Source organism: Artibeus jamaicensis, unplaced genomic scaffold, assembly GCF_021234435.1.
Source record: "Artibeus jamaicensis isolate MK-2021 breed Jamaican fruit bat unplaced genomic scaffold, CSHL_Jam_final contig_867, whole genome shotgun sequence".
In the NCBI taxonomy this organism is placed as follows: Eukaryota; Metazoa; Chordata; class Mammalia; order Chiroptera; family Phyllostomidae; genus Artibeus; species Artibeus jamaicensis.
The window spans coordinates 4084418-4103623 of record NW_026521995.1 but is presented as its reverse complement, the minus strand read 5'-3'; the positions used below and the strand labels follow the sequence as shown (position 1 = coordinate 4103623).

The 19206-nt window shown below is 40.2% G+C and overlaps 1 protein-coding gene across 2 annotated transcripts in view; it reads left to right on the top strand.

The window, feature by feature from the left end:
* Positions 1-19206, top strand: part of PIP4K2A (phosphatidylinositol-5-phosphate 4-kinase type 2 alpha) — a 159721-nt gene that overhangs the window by 99764 nt on the left and 40751 nt on the right. For both annotated transcript variants that reach the window (XM_037165501.2, XM_037165499.2), the window contains exon 4: positions 12364-12516. In XM_037165501.2, coding sequence (XP_037021396.1) covers positions 12364-12516 — 153 coding nt within the window. The remainder of the gene's footprint in view (positions 1-12363; positions 12517-19206) is intronic.

Sequence of the window (19206 nt, the reverse complement as noted above, 5' to 3'; positions counted from 1 at the left end):
TTGTCTTTTACAAAGGAAACTTCTTTTTCATGGTGTTAAAGACAGATTCAAACAACAGTTCTAAAATATTCATCATTAATAACAGTGTCACCTAGCATATATATGTAAACCTGTGTGTATGTGCGTACATGCACCTGGGGTTCCAGATTCAGAACTTTGTTCAATTAGTGCTTCGTAAAATTATTTCATTGGCTTCTAATATGTTCAAAGTTGAATTTTGTTCTTCTGATCATTGTGGGGCTAATGTGATGCCTTACCATATTTTTAAGATAAGTTATCTTTGAAGGTGACTGTTCCCTGGAAGCCTCCCCCGTTACTGTTGCTGCAGGTCTCTTTCTGCCGTCAACACTGCCACCTTCAGTTCTGGTCCCCTTTAGGTTCGATCAACTCAGCGTGTGTTTATTTGCACTTACCTACATGTCAGGCCCTGCTAGACATTGTAGGAAATGCAGAAGAGAAGAGAGGGTGAAGGAGTTTTTGTTGTTGTTGTAAACTATTCTGAATTTTATATTAGATGCTAATAGGGTTTACAAAAACCCAGACATCCTGATTTTTAATGTTCTTCAGGAAAATCTACTTTCCTGTCTCTAAGAGAATCAGACCCTCTTATAACAGGCCTCAGGAAGCTAAAGGGAGGCTTCAGGTAAAGTTTCTGAGCTGCAGGAGAGAATTGCCCCAGAAACCAAAAGCTTGTGCAGGATGGAGACGATGTAGTTAAAACTAAATACTCCAGAAACCGAGCCTCCTGGTTCTTTGTGGAGGATAATATCAGGTTTACTTTCCCCCTACTGCGTCTCCTGAATTAGAATCCCTCATTATTCACATTTGATGCATTTTCTTCTTTGTATTTGTAACAGAGAATTCTAATTTTAAAATAATTTTAGAGCTAATGTTTTAAACTTCTGATGTGCTTGTTTCAGGTTTAAAAATAAAAACTTAAAATGTTGAGACCTTTAGAGTATGCTAAACTTTGAAAAAAAACCTACACCAGTATTTAGAATACAAAGTCTATTGCCATGTTTTCAATTGTAGATTTTCCCAATATAATTCCAACTATCTGAGGGCAGGAATGGAGTCTAGCTGGTTTTCTGCATTGCAGGCCCAGAGTCCGTAGGCCTGGGCACTGGAGTAAGTGCTCTGGACAGGCACTAAGAAATGCTCATGGAAGAGAGGGTCTGAGGGCTCAGATGGACATTCCAAGAGAAGTGAGCCTTCTGGGCCAAAATATGGAGGCCAGAATGCTCAGGGAAATGAAGCAACTGGATGGAGGTGGGATTGTGGGAGATAAAGATGGAAAGTGGAAAATGTGGAAACTGGGCTGAAGGTCTCAGGCAGATTCTTCAGCATGTGAGCAGCCCTGTGGATTTTGCACAAGGGAGTTATGCGATGACATCTGGGTTTTCTAAAGATAATTGAGGCAATTATGTATAGCGTACATAAAAGGCAGATACAGAAATTAGGAGGCTATGATCTATCCCAACAGGTGAAGAAGAGGTGTGAACCAGGACACTTGGCATTGACTGGGTCAAGCAGAGAGCATCTTAGCAAGACAGCGAGAATAAAAAAGTGACAGGAGAGGTGGCAGATGAGCCACAGGAGCAAAGGGCAGGAGCCAGAGGTGTTAGAGCCTGAGACAATAAGAGAGTAGGGGTGCCAGTCACTGGAGGAGGGAAGTTTGGGGCTGGGGCAGGAAAGAGAGGAAGATGAGTTGACTTTTTAGCCTACTGAACATGGAGGTGACCTGGAGGTGTCTGTGTGAGGCTGGTCATCATTCAGTTGGCCGTCTCAGGTGGAGCTCAGGATTGGGGACTGGAGCAGAGGCCCAGATCTGGGTGTGATTACACAAATGTATTTATCCCTCAGACAAGCCTACTTGTACTGTTACCACCTCAGTTGGCTTACTCACTGAATCAGATAAGCTCTTTTATTCCTTGCTAATTGTTTCTTGTCTGTTGAGTGTGCTCAGCTCACTCTTAAAAAGTTTCTTCTACAAACAAGCAAACAGACAAAATATACTTAAAGACATTGAAATTGAGAACAGGCTGAAAGTGACCAGAGGGGAGAAGGGAAGGAATTTCAGGGGAAAAGGGGAAGGGTTTGCAGGAACAAATATAAAGGACACATGGACAATAATAACAAGGGGGAGGTGGAAACAGGAGGGAGGCAGGGAGGGCTGGGGGGTGGACTGGGATGGAGGTAAAAGGCAGAGAACTGTACTTGAACAATTAAAATAAAAAATATTTTTTAAAGAGTTTCTCCTCATACTTACTGGCCTCCCTGGTTAACTACTGTGAGCCTCAACAGGAACATCAGTTGGCAACCCTGCCTGGGCTGAAAACCAAAGGAGTTCCACTCACATTGGACAAGTCTCTTTTTAGATCTTTGGGAAAACTCCTTCCCAACCCATGGGCATCATCAGGCTTTGCTTGTGCTTTTTCTGCTCCTCCTTTCTTTCTAAATTCTTTCTTTCTTTATATTTAGAGAGAGAAAAAGGGAGGGAGAAAGAGAGGGAGAGAAACATCAGTGTATGGTTGCCTCTCATGTGCTCCCTACTGGGGACCTGGCTCACAACTCCGGCATGTGCCCTGACTGGGAATCGAACTGGCAACCCTTTGGTTCTCAGGTTGGCACTCAATCCACTGAGCCACACCAACCAGAATTTTTTTCTGCTTCTTCTTATGAGTTGAACCAATGACTGTCCCTACCACAGTCTTCCCTCCTCACTCCATCAGACCTGGAACTCAGGCTTCCTGTTTGCCTGTGTTTCCTGCCACTGAATTCACTTTGGGTTGAGACTTGTGATTTTCAACCAAGAGCTGTCACAGAGGACTCTTATCCAAGTTAGATGCCAGATTTGTTCATCCTGAGCCTGGAGCCTGGAGCCTGGTCTCCAGCACTGTAACCTCAATCAAGTGCCAGCTTGAGATTTTTAAAGAAGGTCTCATGGTGCTCTCTGAAGTTTCTGCAACTCTGCTTCTTTCTCTGCTGGTCATTACCTTTTAATTTTATGTTTTTCTTTTTCAAGTTGTTTCATTATTGGTAAGTGAAGACATCACCATGTCTTGCTCCCTCCCCTCAGTAATGACAGCCATTCTATACCTGGGATCACAGCTCAGGCTTTCTTTGAAATTCCGCAAGAGCTTAACACAGGTCTTTAAACAAAGTGGACATTTAATAAATTCTTGATGATGATATTCAGGTTAGCATGTTGGTCTTTACCTCTCTGATGGGGTAAGAGAACCAAATGTGCTTGCTCACATATGTCCAGTGCAAACCCAGGAAGCAGCCTTGTCTGGGCAGTGGCCCTGACTCCTGGGCTTTGTGATATGAGGCATGTAATCATAAACCCGAGTTGTCAGCAGGGCCCTGATTAGCTTCCAGATTTCAAGTCCATGAAATATGGAGCCTGGGTTACAAGAAGATTTTCCTGGAAGTCAGGAGTTTGGTTTGAGTCTTGGATCTTCAGTGACTGATGCTGTGACTAAATTCAGTAACTTAGTCCTGATAGGTCTCCATTTCCTCATCAGTGGAATGAGGGAGAAGGACATGATTCTCTCTGAGGCCCTCCAGCTGCCAAATCACTGGGTCTACCATTAAGTTGCCACAAGTAGAACCTGTCACTTAGGTTCTTACACTCAGTAATGACATGTCCCTTTGTAAGCTGGTGCCTTGTACACGCTTGAGCATGGCACCATTGATTGCAAGTGGCCTTTCTGTTGACTGAAAATAAAAACTTTTTTATATATGATTTTTGGTAGAAATATAAATTCATATCAAAATGAAAAAAGGAGAAAAATGTACATAAGGATATATGAGCAGTTTAAGAGAATAAAATGTTCAAAATGTTTGGGCATTTAAAAATGTACAGGTGACCATAATGGTTACTAAATCATGATATTTTTATGAGAGGTACAGGAAATTGATGGTAAGAATAAGCTAATTAAATTGACCTTTAAATTTCCTTTACCCTTTGGAGGCCCCACTGCAAAACTAAACATTGTCAATGCAGACTTTTAGAGGATTGGGGAGGATGGATAGCACCATTAATCCCTTTCTTAAGGGAAAGGACAATAAATTTCTAATTATAAATGTAAGAAGCCATTGAACAGTGAACTTCATCTCTCATTACTTCCTGTTGAGGACTAAGATGGTGCCAGAGTTCAAACACAGCCATTGAGATTTGAGAGAGGTTATGTTGTCAGATCAGAATGGATTTGGCTATAGAAAATGGAAGTGGTGAAAAATAAGTTTACTTACGAAGTGGCAAGATAAGCAAAAATTGACTAAATTGTCATGTTCTTAGCTGCCCTTCATCTAACATCTTTGCCCTAGAATTTCAATTTTTTTGTCAAGCAGTTTATTTTATCCCCAACTCTCCAGCAAGACTAGGAGCATCCTAAGAAGCACATCTGGGTCCTGTAATGTGTCCAATGCACAGAGTTGAGTGGAGAGTACTCACAATGTCACCATCCTCCCCCAGAGACGGTCCAGGGTCTACAGGTGATACAGTGGCTCAAGGGGCTTTCAGGAGGAACATTTGGTACAGTCACAAATACCTATGTATTGTATGATTGCATTTATATGACATGTCCAGAATAGCCAGATATGTGTAAGACAGAAAGCAGATTAGTGATTTACTAGTTAGTTGGGTTGGGGGGAAGAATGTGAGTAACTGCTAATGGGTATGGGTTTTCTTTTTATTCTTTTTTTATTAATTATAGTTGACATACAATATTATATTAGTTTCAGGTATACAACATACTGATTTGAAATTTGTATACCTTACAGTGTGATCACCCTGGTAAGTCTAGTAACCATCGGTCACCATACAAAGTCATTACAATATCATTGAAATATTCCCTGTGCTGTACATTATATATCTGTAGCTTATTTATTTTAAAACTGGGCTCTGGCTGGTGTAGCTCAGTAGATTGAGCATGGGCCTGTGAACCAAAGGATCACGGTTGGATTCCCAGTCAGGGCATATGTCTGGGTTGCAGGCCAGGTCCCAGCAGGGGACACACAAGAGGCAACCACACACTGACATTTCTATCCCTCTCTCCTTCCCTTCCCCTCTGAAGATAAATTAATAAAATCTTTAAAAAACACTGGAAGTTTGTACCTCATATTATCCTTCACCTTTTCCATCAGTTCCCCCAACCCCTTCCCCTCTGGCAACCATCAGTCAGTTTGTTCTCTGTTTCTGTGAGGCTGTTTATATTTTGTTCATTTGTTTTGTCAGAGGTGTTTTTTTTTGGGGGGGGGAGGGTTGAGGTGATAAAATGTCCCAAAATGCACTGTGGTCCTGGTTGTTTAACTTTGCAAATATACTAAAAGCCATTGATTTATGTACTTTAAATAGGTGGGTTATATGATATGTGAATTATATCCCAGTGAAACCTTTAGGAACAAGAATATTTGGAGTTTAAGATTAGTTTTTATTCAATATGAGATTTTTCTTTTTTCTCCATCTCTGATTTAGATGCCTTTTTTTTTTTAGCATAGGGAGTTATGGTGAAAGTTTTTCCATTTAGACGAACTACATTTAAGGAATTACATAGTTTATAATATGAGGCTATCAAATGTGTGGAAGACAAGGGTAGGCAATGAATAGAGCATAGTTTTGCAGTTTGTTTACAGTTATGATTAAGTTTTTCTCTCCAAACTAATAGCAAATCATTATCCATTTCCTAAATCTCTACAAACTGACAGCAGTAACTACTATTGAATACTAGTTAGAGAAAGAAGAAAACCTAGAGACCATAAAGTCCAACTATCCCCTTTGCATATAATAAGATAACAGAGTAAGGGGTGGGGGTGGGGTTAATGAGGGGGTCTCATTACCCTTGACTTGACTGCTAACTTGACTTTTTTCTACCATGTATGCCGAGACCCGAAATCCTGAAAAGGAAAGAAAGGGGGTAAAGGCAGAGGCTATGAGTGACTATTGTTGGCAGTGGAGGCAACAAGACACTATCAGATTTCCATCACATCTATAATTTAAAGGTTGAATTAAAGTCTTTTAAGGCCCTGCATTGAAAGGGATTATAGATTTTGTGGTAACCCAACAGGTTACACAAATGACTTAGACTGTGGGTTCCCAGGTTGCTTTTCCAAACCTCCATCTCTCTCCTCAAGCCCTCTGTCTCATTCAGCCCCACGCCTACTCACTCCCCCGCCCCCCCCCAACATTTTAAGTGCTCTTTTACAAACATAAGTGCTTATTATTGAGGGTCATAAAAGAAAATAGCCTGTAAAAGTGAATGAGGGGAAAATGTGTAGCTCCCAGTTTTCATTAGGTACAAACCAAGGTTTGGCCAGGGTGGTGGGAAAAGGAATCCAGAGAAAATTAGAAGAGTTCATTCTACAAGTTCTTCTTTATTTTCAGCTTACCCACTTACAGAATAATTTGTGATTACTGATCTGTATCTCTCATTATTTCTAACTAGAAATTTGCTTTTTATAATAAAAAGCAAACTAATAAAAAATAACTAATTTATTGAGTACTACTATATTCTAGGCATTATTATAAAAACTTTATAATATAGTATCTAATCCAACCCCCAAATTTTTTATTATTATTATCCTTATCTTTATTACCTTTCTGCAGACTTGGAAATTGAGGCACAAAGAGCTTAAATGACTTTCCCAAAGTCCAAAAGTCAATTTCTAAGGCTCCTGAGTCTGATGCCATCTTCTGCTGTCTTCTGTCTTCATTATCAGTACTATTTGAAACTTGAAAGGTCATCATCATCCTCTGCTCATGGCAATATGAGTCTGAGAAAATATGAGTAAACTAAATAAAAGTGTGAATAAATACACTGAATATAGAGAGATGGTTTTGATGTTCAGGACATGCTGATGAGTATACGTTTAGTGAGTTTGTGAATGTTTTCTGACAGCTCCTAGACTTGGGAAGGTGTGTTAGGACATTTCAGAAGGCCAGTGGAAGGTTTCACACGTTGAATGGGCCCTGGGTTGCCTGAAGTGTTGTGTTGTTGACCTTAAATATCCACAGGGCACTTGTTTTGCACATTCACACTTCTCACACTGAGAAGTTCAGAATCCCAGATTTCGAATTTTAAAAATGTCACCATGTTAGAGAACATAGACTCTCTAAGCTTTGTCCATGATGAGAAATTTGCCTTCTAATGAGAATAGATTTCCCTAAAACCCTGGGTAGATTTCCCCGGGTAATTTTACCCAGCAGCTTTCTCCTAAAGACAGAGAGGTAAGTAGGGGTAAGAGTTCTTGAAAATGAACATTAAAAAAGAAAAGAAAGTGATGAAGTGACATTTTAGTTTAGAAATGGGAATTACCTGGTGGATGATTAAGCCAGTCCTTTAAATGGTGCTTTCTAGGCCTTTGGTAGGACCAGGCTTTCACCTCAGACCTAGCCTTTGACATTAGGGTGGTGAAGATAAAGACTTTTTAAATGGTGCCTTTGGCTAGACCTTCTTCCTTCCATGCACATCCTGTCCTAACTTGCAGATTATGTCTTAACTTCTTTTCCTCTGTTGTTTCCTCCCAACTCCTTCTTCCCCAATTAATGTTACAGAATTCAGCATTCCCAGTGTAAAAGGTTACTCTTTTCGGCCTCGGCATTCTTTGCCAAGAAAAACCCACACAGTCTTAACAAGGGAAAGACAGGAGAGATGGGATACTCTTCTAAAGGGAAAGCCAGTGATCAAAAGAAAATGAAAACCTCCAGTGATTCTTAGGCATGTGAATTACCTAAACCAGACATGATGAACTGTGCCACATGGTGAGAGATGTGAAGAGTTCTTAGGATTCACAGTGTCGCCACAGTCACAGGATTGTAGGAGATACTGAGTGCTAGGCATCTATCAGCTCTCGGCTGAGTATGAATTGTCTCATTCGTACACCCTGGGCTCAGCAGCATATATTTTCCTGTCCTAAAGCTTTGCCCCTGAAACACACATCTGTCGCAGCTCTTGCTTCAAGAGGAGATGGCTCCTGTCCCTACTCAGCTCAGGTAAAGTCAGATAATGAACAGTCCTGGAAGGAGTCAAGATAGATTTGTATGCATGCGAACAGAAGCATAAATTAAGGATTCTGACTGCATTAGCACTGAAGCAGTTCTTGATAATAGTTTTACGTTTTACTTGGCAAAATTGAAAATATAAAGACAGTTTTTTTTTGTTTTCTTGCCAGCTTACTCAGGCACTAAATTGTCATTAAAAGGTGTTTGTCACCACAGAAAAATCTATATGAACAATCTCATCAAAATTCCCCCAGACTCTCAGGCCCAGGCCGGGAGGCAGCAATGGTGGGAGGGATGGTGGTGGACTGCTCTGGATGAGGCCCCTGGAAGGCGCTCCACGTATACCATCACACTCTCACATTAACGAACTCAGACGGGCAAGTCACTTCCACTCTCTGATCTCTGTTTTCTGATTTGGAAATTGAGTGGTTTGGAATAATCTCCAGGGTTGCTTGCAACTTATCATGCTCTTTGACTGTGAGATTTAGTTACATGTAGGGGAGCCCCTGGAGGGCTCCTGAAGGTCACTCCCAAGCTCTGTTTCTTCTCTGGGCTTTTTCCTCTGGGCCTCCCAGGTTCGTTCAAGCTTCCTGGATGGTTCATTTTTCCTTCGTGACAGAACAAAGCACGCTGAAGAATTTCAATATTCAGTTTTACTAGATCGCAGACTGCTTATGGGCTGCTCGGTGACTATTTTCAAAACATACCCATGACCTCCTTAACTTAGCTCATTTTTTCATTCTTGCCCCAAGTACATCTGGAATCTATGAAGTGTTATTTTTATGCTGCTCTAAGAACTATTGTCATCTTCTCTTTAATCTTGGCCCAGATGTCCTAAACCATCATTATGCCTCTGCTGGAATGATGGTTGTACTCTCTTCTGACAAGACTTCTTGGGAAACATATCAAATCATCTTCTGAAGTCTGCTCTCCAGCAGTTCCCAGAGCCGTGTGCTGTGTCTTAGAGTAAATACATTTGTAGAGTTATAAAAGGTCTGCAGTAAGAGATCTAATTTAGCCCACCCGCTCCCGTGGGCTTAGTCTTCATCACTTTTCAAACCCAGAGACTGAGGTTCAAAAACGCTGTGACATGTCCCAGGAGATGAGTGGCAAAGCACGTTTAGGTGCCAGACCAGCACTCGGCCTTTACCCACGAGCAAACGAACACTTCTGCCTTGTTTCAAAGGCTGCAAAAGCTGCATGATTATGATGTTCAGTAATGGCAAAAGTTTAGCTCTGTCTTTGTAAATTGTCCTTTTTGGTCACCTCAGAGGAGCTGTAGGCAGGAGCCATAGGTATATTACTTGAGTCCAGTATACTCCAGTTTCGTTCTTTTCAAGTAGGAAAATGCACCTGGCTTCTATCTCACAGGAATGTTGTGAAAGTAGATAGAATATAATGCGTCGGAATCTTCCAGGCCTTAGAGTCATTCCAAGGATCATGCATTTTGCATACAGTTGTGCTTACTCTTCTGGTTTTCTGCTTGTCTAAGGCTTTCAATAAATTTGATTCATATATTTTTTATGTTCATAGTGATTATAAAAAGTACATTCTAAATTTTGATAAAGTATCTGTTCCTGACTTTACTGATTATTTGAGCACTAAAAGCCTTTAAAATTTTTTTTTCACACACTGGAAGTAGGTTGTGGGATGGGACTACTCATGTGATTGTTGAAAAATGGAGTTGAAGCAGAACCAAGATTAGAATTTATAAGTCGTTATATCCCAGGAGTAAGATGTGGCCAATATCCAATGGAAAATCTGTAATAAATACTTATCAGTGTCTTTGAAACTGAAAGGAAAGGCAAATAATTTAGGAGATAGCATGTGAGCTGAGGAGTTATGACATATTGTTAGTATGGATTTCTAGGCCTTTGTAAATCCATACACTGCTTGAACATATATTTATTAGATATTTCTTTCATGAATTCATACAATGAGTACAGTGAATTATCATTCTTCACTGTAAAGTTTGCCATTTTAATGAAACCAAAGTTGGACAGACTATAATAGGAAAGACGTTTATGCAGGCAAGTCTGTAATTATAGCACACTTAATGCTAAGACTCTGCACACTCTGTACCAGACAAAACACATCATGGCCACAATTCAGTAAACTCCTGGCTCTCACATGTGGTTTGCAGATACACTGCATCAGCATCATCTGCGTCTTCAAATGCCCCACTCCATACCTGCCAGGCCAGAATCTGCAATTTTGCATTATCCCAGGTGATGTGGTTGCTCATTAAAGTTTGAGAGTCACTGACTATACAGCTTTGAATTTTATTCTATCCCATTGGTCCGTGATAGAATGTTATATTTTTGTATCTAATATGCCTAAGAAAACCATCCGTGGAACAACTGATGCTGCTGTAATTCTGTCCTTTGCTGAAAACAATTATCCTTTACTATTTCCCACTCTCCCCAGAAGTTACTGTGCATGTATTATCAGTTATACAAAATTTAGAACTTGTTTGTCTGTCATAAAGTTGATTGTTCCTGCTTTGATTTTTATGCTCAAAAGTAATTTGTAATCTTACAATTCCTAGTGTCTTGTTTTATTTGGAATACCTTTGCAAATTAATGTTAGGGAGGTAAAAATAAGACTCTTAACCAAAAACAACAATTGCTTTTTTTGCTAGTGTTTAAAACCTTGAAAGGGGGCATTCACTTTGGTTCTTAATAGGAAAAATTAGTATAAAGGACAGTTTTTAAGGCAGCATAATTGAGAATTAAACTTCTGTTAATAGAGCCATTTTCATTATTTTAAATCTATTTAATGAATTTCAGTTGTCTGAAGAATAAGTTAACTCTGCCAAATCCTGCTTATTTAAAAGTCTTTGGGAGTTACACTGATTCTTTTTTCCTTCTCTCCAGTTTTCTAATAAGCTAAGGAAAGCAAACTCAGTTAATTTGCAGCATTGGCTCTACACTTGACAGGTGTGCCTGCTTGCATTGAGCTTGAAATGCACTAACTCAGATGTAATGATAGGCAGTGCCAGGGCCTGTCCTTGGAAATGAGAAAGAGCTCACAGGCTGCATCCCTCGGCCCCCAGAGGACCTCTATATACTCCTGTGCCACTACAATGTAGTTACACTTTATATGGCTAAATCCTACTGGATTTCATCTAGAAAGGAAAGGTTGAAGAGACATGAATATACTAGACAGAAAGCGAACACTTCCGTTGAAGATTGCTACAGAGATCTGCGCCCCCTCAGCTAGGCTGTGTTTGGTTTATTGGGGCTTCTGAATGCCCACTTTTAGAAAGGAAGTTGAAAAGAGAAAATATCTTTGTCCTTGAATCCCTCATATGCAACCCAGTGGGGCCAGGCAAGAAAGGGAAGTCAATACTCAAGAGCACAGTCAGTCTGCAAAGGAGACGACCAGACTCCTCAGATGCTAGGGGTTTGCTAATCCCAGTAGTCTAGGTGACCGGTGTAAGAAGGTTGGGGAGAGGGAGTCTCCTGGAGGCCCCAAGAAAACAGGAGATTCGACTGGGAAAGTCAAATAGGAAAGGGCAGACTTACCTAGTTAGAGGGCCAATCACATGAGCCAGATACTGGAATGAAGTGGTACTAGAAGAGCCCCTGCTCAGAGCCCCTCTTTGTCTACCTCCCAGAAAATAGTCACTCTCAAAAATGGCAAGGGGGTGGGGGTGTGATGGAAGATGGACCAAATTAGAATCTTCTGAGGAGCTCTTGTAGAGTCCCACTGCCCAGCCTCCTCCCAGGGCATGCCACAGGCAGCACGGTTTACAAGCTTCGTACTAATAGTTCCCCGTTGAGAACTTGGGTCCGGAGCCAGCCACACTGTAGATGGAATTCTAGCCCTTCCCTGTTACTAGCTGTGTGACCTTTGCCAAATTATCAAACCTTTCTGATCCCCATCTCCTCATCTGTGAAATGATGATGATGTTAATAGTAACTGTTTCACTGGAGGTGTTATCAGAAGTGGGAGAAATACTCTGTGCTTAATGTTTGGCACAGTATCTGTCATTAAGGAAACAGTGATATAAAATTTTCTTTCATAACTGGAACCTAATTGTATAAAGAAGAAAATTTGGGCCTTTTTCCAACTCAGAAAATTTTAAGGCAAACGAAATAACTTTGATTATAGTTCTAGACATTAGCCTGTTTTAAGGACATTAGAATTATAGTACAGACCCAAGCTGTTTTTACTCCTTGTGAAAGACTAACAGTTTAAGCTATGATGGATGTAAAACGTTGTTGTCCTGCTTACCAGTTTCTTCCATACACAAATGTTTTTAAAAATTTGTGATGACAACAGATTATCTGGAAATCAGAAAGCCACGTCTTTAATTGGGTCTCTTCCCTCCTCCCCGCTTTCCCAACTGGAAGAATTCCTTGACCAGGAGCGCACCCCTTCCCAACGACTCCCAGGCACGCAGCGGAGCTCGGTTCCACACGTCCTACGACAAAAGATACGTCATCAAGACCATTACAAGTGAAGACGTGGCTGAAATGCACAACATCCTAAAGAAATATCACCAGGTAATCTTTCTTTACCTAAGATTAGCACTCACAACTTCTCATCAAGGCTAACGATTTAAACTTAGGACATGATGAGAACACGGTTGACATAAAAAACACCTCTGGCTAGGCTTTTAAAAAGTGCTGTGGCCAGATGACTGACAGTTATTTAGGAATGCTTAGCCTATGAAGATCATCAGTTATTTATATAACACTTTTAATATAACTCTTTTGTATAATAATTTTGATGTTTGCCATCTGGATTTTAAAGTCACTCAGCTTAGGATTTGGCAACATTTCAGAATCTTTTTTGCACATGCCAGAAGTTAGGTGTTGACCTACGAGTATTTGTCCACTTACACCTCCTAATTGTATACTGCTTTCACTGGTCTTTCTGCCTGGCCCCAAAAAGGCCCATTCCCACTCACACTCTACTGCTAGAAAATTCTTTCGTTTTCACCCCTCAGCATGCATTATTCCTTCATAATCACCCAAGGAAAGAATGAAACTGCCCTTGAGAACAGCTCTCTCTCTCCCTCTCTCTACCTCCCTCTCTCTATTCTCTCTCTCTTCCTCCCTCTCTCTTCCTCTCCATCTGTGTTCCCCTCTCTCCCCCCACCCCCCTGCCCTCTCTCCTTTTCACTCCCTCCCTCCTCTTTACTGTCACTTTTTGGATAAATTCCAACACAGGTTTTCTTGGTGATATGCATAGCGTATATTCCCAGGTTCCAGCAGAGCCGTAAGGGCTTTACTTTTAAAACTATGTAGTAAGAGCATGAAGCTCACTGTCAGAGAAATCCATGTTCAAATCTCAGACCTGCCACATACTAATCTTGTGACTTCTAGTCTTACTGAAAACATGGAAGCCTCAGTGTTTTTATTTATACAATAAAGATAATGACAACCCCTAACTATGGAGATCTAAAGATTAAACGGGAAATGTACCTCAAATACTTAACACAGTGTCTGCCACACTAGGTGCACAATATATCATGGAGGTAGTTGTTATCAGCAAGTCATAGGATAATAACCAGGAACAGCTATGTCATCTTGAGAAATTGTAGTCTTGTGGCATGAATATGCCCAATACTTGCCACATGGCAGCAATTATCTTCAGAACTGGTGTTTGAACCACATGCTAAAACACACACACACACTTTTAGAGTCCTGCATTTTTGGTGTTTTTTTTTTACCTAAATGTCTTCAAATCCCCCTCAAAGATAAAGACTGGCTATGACAGGGGGTATTCAAAATAAAGTGCTGCAGGCCCTGACTGCATAAACCATCGATTTTCAGCTGTTTTCTCCTCATGGCACACAATTACTACAGTTTTGCAGTACCCAAAAGGATATATTTTTTTTTGCCAATCTCACACACACACACACACACACACACACACACACACACACGTATAGTTTTGATTCATTCACACTAGACAACTGTTGGTGTGTTGACTGTTGTCATTTTTTTATTTGACAATCTAAGGAAAAAGAAGCCAGTGCCCCTGACTAAGTAGTCAGATATTGCGTGTTTTAAATATTCCTGCAGTTCACCCGTTGAAAATCGCTGCTCTAACATCATGGACTATTTCTGGGTAGTTGCTTATCCTTCCAATCTTTACAAATATGATCGACTGCATTTTGCTTTCAGTGAAGTCCATAAAAATCTTTGAGCTACATGCTATTTCCAGAAACCTGGGGCTGCCCCTGATTTGTCTCCTAAATTCATTTAACATCTAACAAATCATTTATAACATCTGTTCCTTTTGAAATTTGTACCACAGCGCTTATGCTGCTACATATTATGAAGGTAATTTAAGCACCCGGATAGTACCCGAGAGGGAGAGAGCACTAAGGCACTGGCTTCTGAGTAAGCGGAATTAAAGGATGCAGCTTTAACTAGTGGTGTTTTAAACTGTCTACTATTTCATTCGTCCTTCTCTGAAACTTAATGTTGTACTTATGCATTGTCTTTATTCATCTCAGAACTTTCAAATCAAAAAGATACCCTAATGGCTGAGGAAAACATTGTGATAAATGTCTGTGATACCATTCTAATAAAATCACATGCAATTCAGATAGCATCTTCTTAATGACAACTTTGAGTTCAGAATTTTTTGACTTTATGGACATCACAATTTGAAACATTTTCTCTGGGGTAGTCACTGTAACTTAACATGCAGATTTGACATATCCTCAGTATTATATGAAATACTTTGGGGATCAAAATAAGTTTATTAACATGCTCTAGAGGCTTTCAAGTACTAAATGTTTTCTTTCATTTCACTATTACAAAATAGTTGTTTTCCTGGTATGTTCTTTATCCAGAGAAATCTCATTAACCTAACATTTATATATTTTTTGTTCTTATAAATAGTATTTTAAATATAATTTAAAGGGTGTTAGTGATTGAAAAATCACCATTGTTAATACAGTTTATTTCAAGGACACTAAGTTGAAAGTCGCAGGACATAGATCCTAGCCTATTATGAACTGGTTACTTAAGCCATTACTGAACCTCAGTTTTCCCATCTATATTTCATTTCATTCATTCATTCGTGTATTTACACTTAACCTAATTCCAGAAAGGATGTAAGGTGACCTTCAGGGAAGTTCGAAATATAAGAGAATAAACAGAAAAAGAAAGAATGGAAAGGGAAGGAGATTTCGAAGACACAAAATGGAGCCTGGAGTGAACCTAAAACTCATGCCATGATGGCCAGCATGCTTCCTAGATTGAGGGCCACTAATCTGACCCTAGTTTCTTAGCAGCCAAAGTGGAAAGTAGAACCTGAGTGAATCAGTTGCACACCTACTGTGCCTGAAGATACCAAAGAATCCGTTATTAAGGATAAATATAACTGTTCTTTGTACTAAGATTGGGCAGGGTTATTTCTAAGTCATTCCCCACAGGGAAGACATGTGATGTGATAAACCATCATCCTTGGAGCCAGCCATGTAACATGCAGGAATTTCATAGACCTTTGGAAAAACTCATCCATGTAGGCTTCTGAACCCACACCGCCATGTAGTTTACATTTAGTCCCTGCAGTTGTGCAGAGAAATGCAGTGTGCACTGGCTACCCAGCACTCTGCCAATCTGTGACTCCCACTAGGTAGGATCTGAATGTTCTTCAAGCTGCCCTTCTTCTGGGCCACTTTCAAGCAGGGTGTTGATGGATATTACATGGGGATGAGCTCAGCCTTGGGCAGTCTCAGATGTAGCTATCACATGTGATCAGACATGGGCCTCGACATCTGTCATCCAGGAGAGGTCCTTCCAAGCTTTGTTCTCTGATTCTACTCAGTGATGCTCAAAGGCATTCAAGATGGGTTTTAGACCTTTTCTTGCTGTACTTTAAGTAGGGCGAGGCTACTTTTAGGGTTTATGTCTAGTCTAAGAAATGTTCTGCCTCCTGCTTTGGCGGTAACTGTCAGTTCTTCTCTTTCTTCTTATTTTTTGTTGCTTTTACCTTCTAATTTGCCGTGCTTCATGACCGCCCACTCTGGGCAGGTATTAAGGCTTGTACAAAGTGCATGTTAATAGATGGGACCTTCCAGGGAGGGTGTGTCCTGTGGGGCAAATTGACAGCTCCAGTTACTTGATGGCCATTGACTTCTCTTTTTTCTACTCTTCTCTTTTGTTGTTTATTTTTGTATGACATATACCCATAGTTGCAGCTATATTCTGGAAGGTTAAAATTACCATAAGGCCAGCCTCTGGAGAATTGGAATGTTACTAGATATTTGAATAAATTCTGCCTGGGATTAATTTTCTAACAACCCATCCTCATCGGCAATGAAGTGTGGTAGGTGGCTCAGGGCACAGACCCTGGAGCTGGCTGCTGCCTTCAAGCCCCAGTTTTGCTCCCGACCAGCTGTGTAACCTCTTTATACCTGTTTCTTTTCTATAAATTTGGGTAACAGTACCCTTTTCATTTGGTGTTGTGCTACTTAGGTGAATTGATACCTATAACCTGTTCAAAACAGTGCCAGATATGTGATAAGTGTTATATAAATGATTGAATAAGAGAACTAAGTTTCTCTTAGTGAGAAACTATACAGTTTCACAGAGCCCAGTGTTAAAATCATTAACTCTGTCAGTCCACTAGGCGGCCTAGTTTCTGGTAGAGTGTGGCACTGAGGCATGATTATGACGATTTGAACCATTGGGGTAAGATTTTTTTCCTCAAGCTCTAGCATCTTGCCTTAGTCTTTTCTCTGCTGCCAAATCCTATCCTAATTTCTACTCTGTGCTAAGAAAGGACAGCATTGTCTCTCAGACCAACCAAAAATTTATAATAAGCACAGCAAACCTTTATAAGTTCCTTTTCCTTTTGTTGGTTTTCTCATTTTTATAATTGTTTGCATGTAAATACTCTTTTTTTTTCTTCATATTTCTGTCAGGCTAGAACAAACTCGGGTCTTATAAATGGTGACTTTTCAACTGATGAGGTAAGCAGTGTCAGAAGAGGAAAGAATAGTGAAGAATCTACTTAAATGTCTTATTTCTCCTACATGGACTGATTTTTTTCCCCTGATCTGAAATCATTGGAAGTTTTGGTGTCATGTAGCTTGAACTTTAACTAAAATTGAGCCAGTGTCAAAAAATTTTAGATATGTTATGAGAGGGAAGAAGTTACAGTGTAGATGATGAAAATATCATTAATAACAACTTTTACATTTTTTAAATATAAGTGTTAAATGTATTTGTTTTTAATTTTAAAGTGATCAAAATGATAAATTGATAAAGTAACCTGTATTTGGGAAACAATTAATAACTTGAGCCAAATCTAGCAGTTATGCCTAAAATTTGAACTCCTTGTTAAATAAGCTAGCTAGTTTCTCAAATTTCAGTAAAGAATTTTAGGGTAAATGCTTGACTTTTTTGGACCCTCCTGGGAACACATCTTTTTGTTTTGCCATGAAGGCCCGTGGCGTTGGTACTGTCATTTAAAGAATTAGCCACAAATAGAAGAAAACAGGAAAAAAAGTACCATAAAAGCCAAAAACTAAAATAAGAAATTTAGAGCTGTGGCATTGAAAAAGAAAAAGGTACACACTACATCACAGCTTCTTAAATTCTGATTATGGACAGAATACCACACAGCCTGTGAAAAGCAGATTCTGCGTTTCTAACATTCCCAGGTGAACCGATGGAACCCCCAGTACAGGATGGCTGTACCCGCTTTCTAGAACTGGAGGAACATTCTGAGTCTGCTCATTAGCTTTTTAGTCCCCCACCTACAGGGAGAGAGAGGTCAATGGGAATGTCAGAAGTACACTAACATTTTAAGCCTTATAAGCACCTAAAACTGTGATCAAAAGCCCACCCAGCAGAGCCTCTCTGCCATCAGGAGTTACAGGTGCATTTCCTGCTTCCTTCTTAGAAATGTCAGAAAGGTATTTGCCATCTCCTGGGCTTCTGTAGCCTAGGGTGGGCCCCTTTAAACTCCACTTTGCAGACAGGGAGTCTCTGCTGGCTAGTGGGGGCATTTGGAGCCCTCCATTCACGGGTCCTAGACATTTGTTCCCCAGTTTCTGGAAACTTCATCCTCTTTTCTTCATCCATCGCCTGTCCATCTATCTCTCCATCTATCTCTTCAACAGCTATATACTTGACTTTTTCATTCTGGCCTCCACGTTTTTAAATTTTTCTTTCCCATTTTCTATATCCAAACATCTCTGCCTGAATCTGGGTAGATTCCTTAGCTATAATGTCACCAAGTCCAAATTCTTCTTTCAATTGTTCTACTCCATTGTCTCACATGTCCAATGATTTTTTTTTACTTCAGTATTTTTCTCTCTTAATGTTTCATTTTTTAAAATCTGCCTGCTTATTCCTAATAGTTTCTGGTTATATGCTCCTTCTGAAATTGCATCCTTTATTTCTTTAACTATTTTATGCATAACTGTGTTCAAATTCTGTTTTCGGTAGTCCTAACTTTTGCAGTTCCTGGGCCTGAATTTGTTGCCTGTTGTGACTGCTGTCTTTCACTCAGAGTGACTTGTCCAGGCAGAAGTCCACACAGGGTTTGGGGTCAAGACGTTGATTAAAGATCAAAGCCTACAAGGGGAAGAAGTAGGATTGGGCAGAGGGAGAGAAGCCACACCGCTGGGTGGGCCCATCCAAGCTGCAGTCAGCCTGGTGCAGGGGTGCTCAGGAGAACTGCATCCAGAAGCTCTGTGTTGGGCCAAAGGGACAGGAAGGCAGATCCAGAAGTAGCTGCCAGCTGAAGGCTGCTGACCGCTCCCGGACTGGGCAGCAAGTCCTCTCAGAGCTCCTCCTCAGCAGGGTAATGCTTGGAGCAGCCATTCTGCCTTTTAATTGTAATCAGTGAGTGAGTGCCACCTGTACTTATGATGGACTATTCTTTACAGAGTCATTTCATCTTCAATGACGATATTATGTATGGCTTTATTATAGTGTAACAAAAGGAATTGGGGACATCATTGTTTACATTTGGGCTGTATTTTTATCTACCTCAGTACTAAGAATATTTGTAAACACTGCAGAGGAATGTTTCTTTCTTTTAAGCCTAATTTTATTAAATAAAGCCGTAGATTTTAGTATTTATATTAGCTTAAATGTACTCATCTTTGCTTCTTTTTTGACTTCAAAACTGTTTGAAACCAAAATAAATTTTGTTAACTGACACTTATAGACCGTTATCCCAAAATATCAACTTAAGGAAAATTTGCATTATTTATT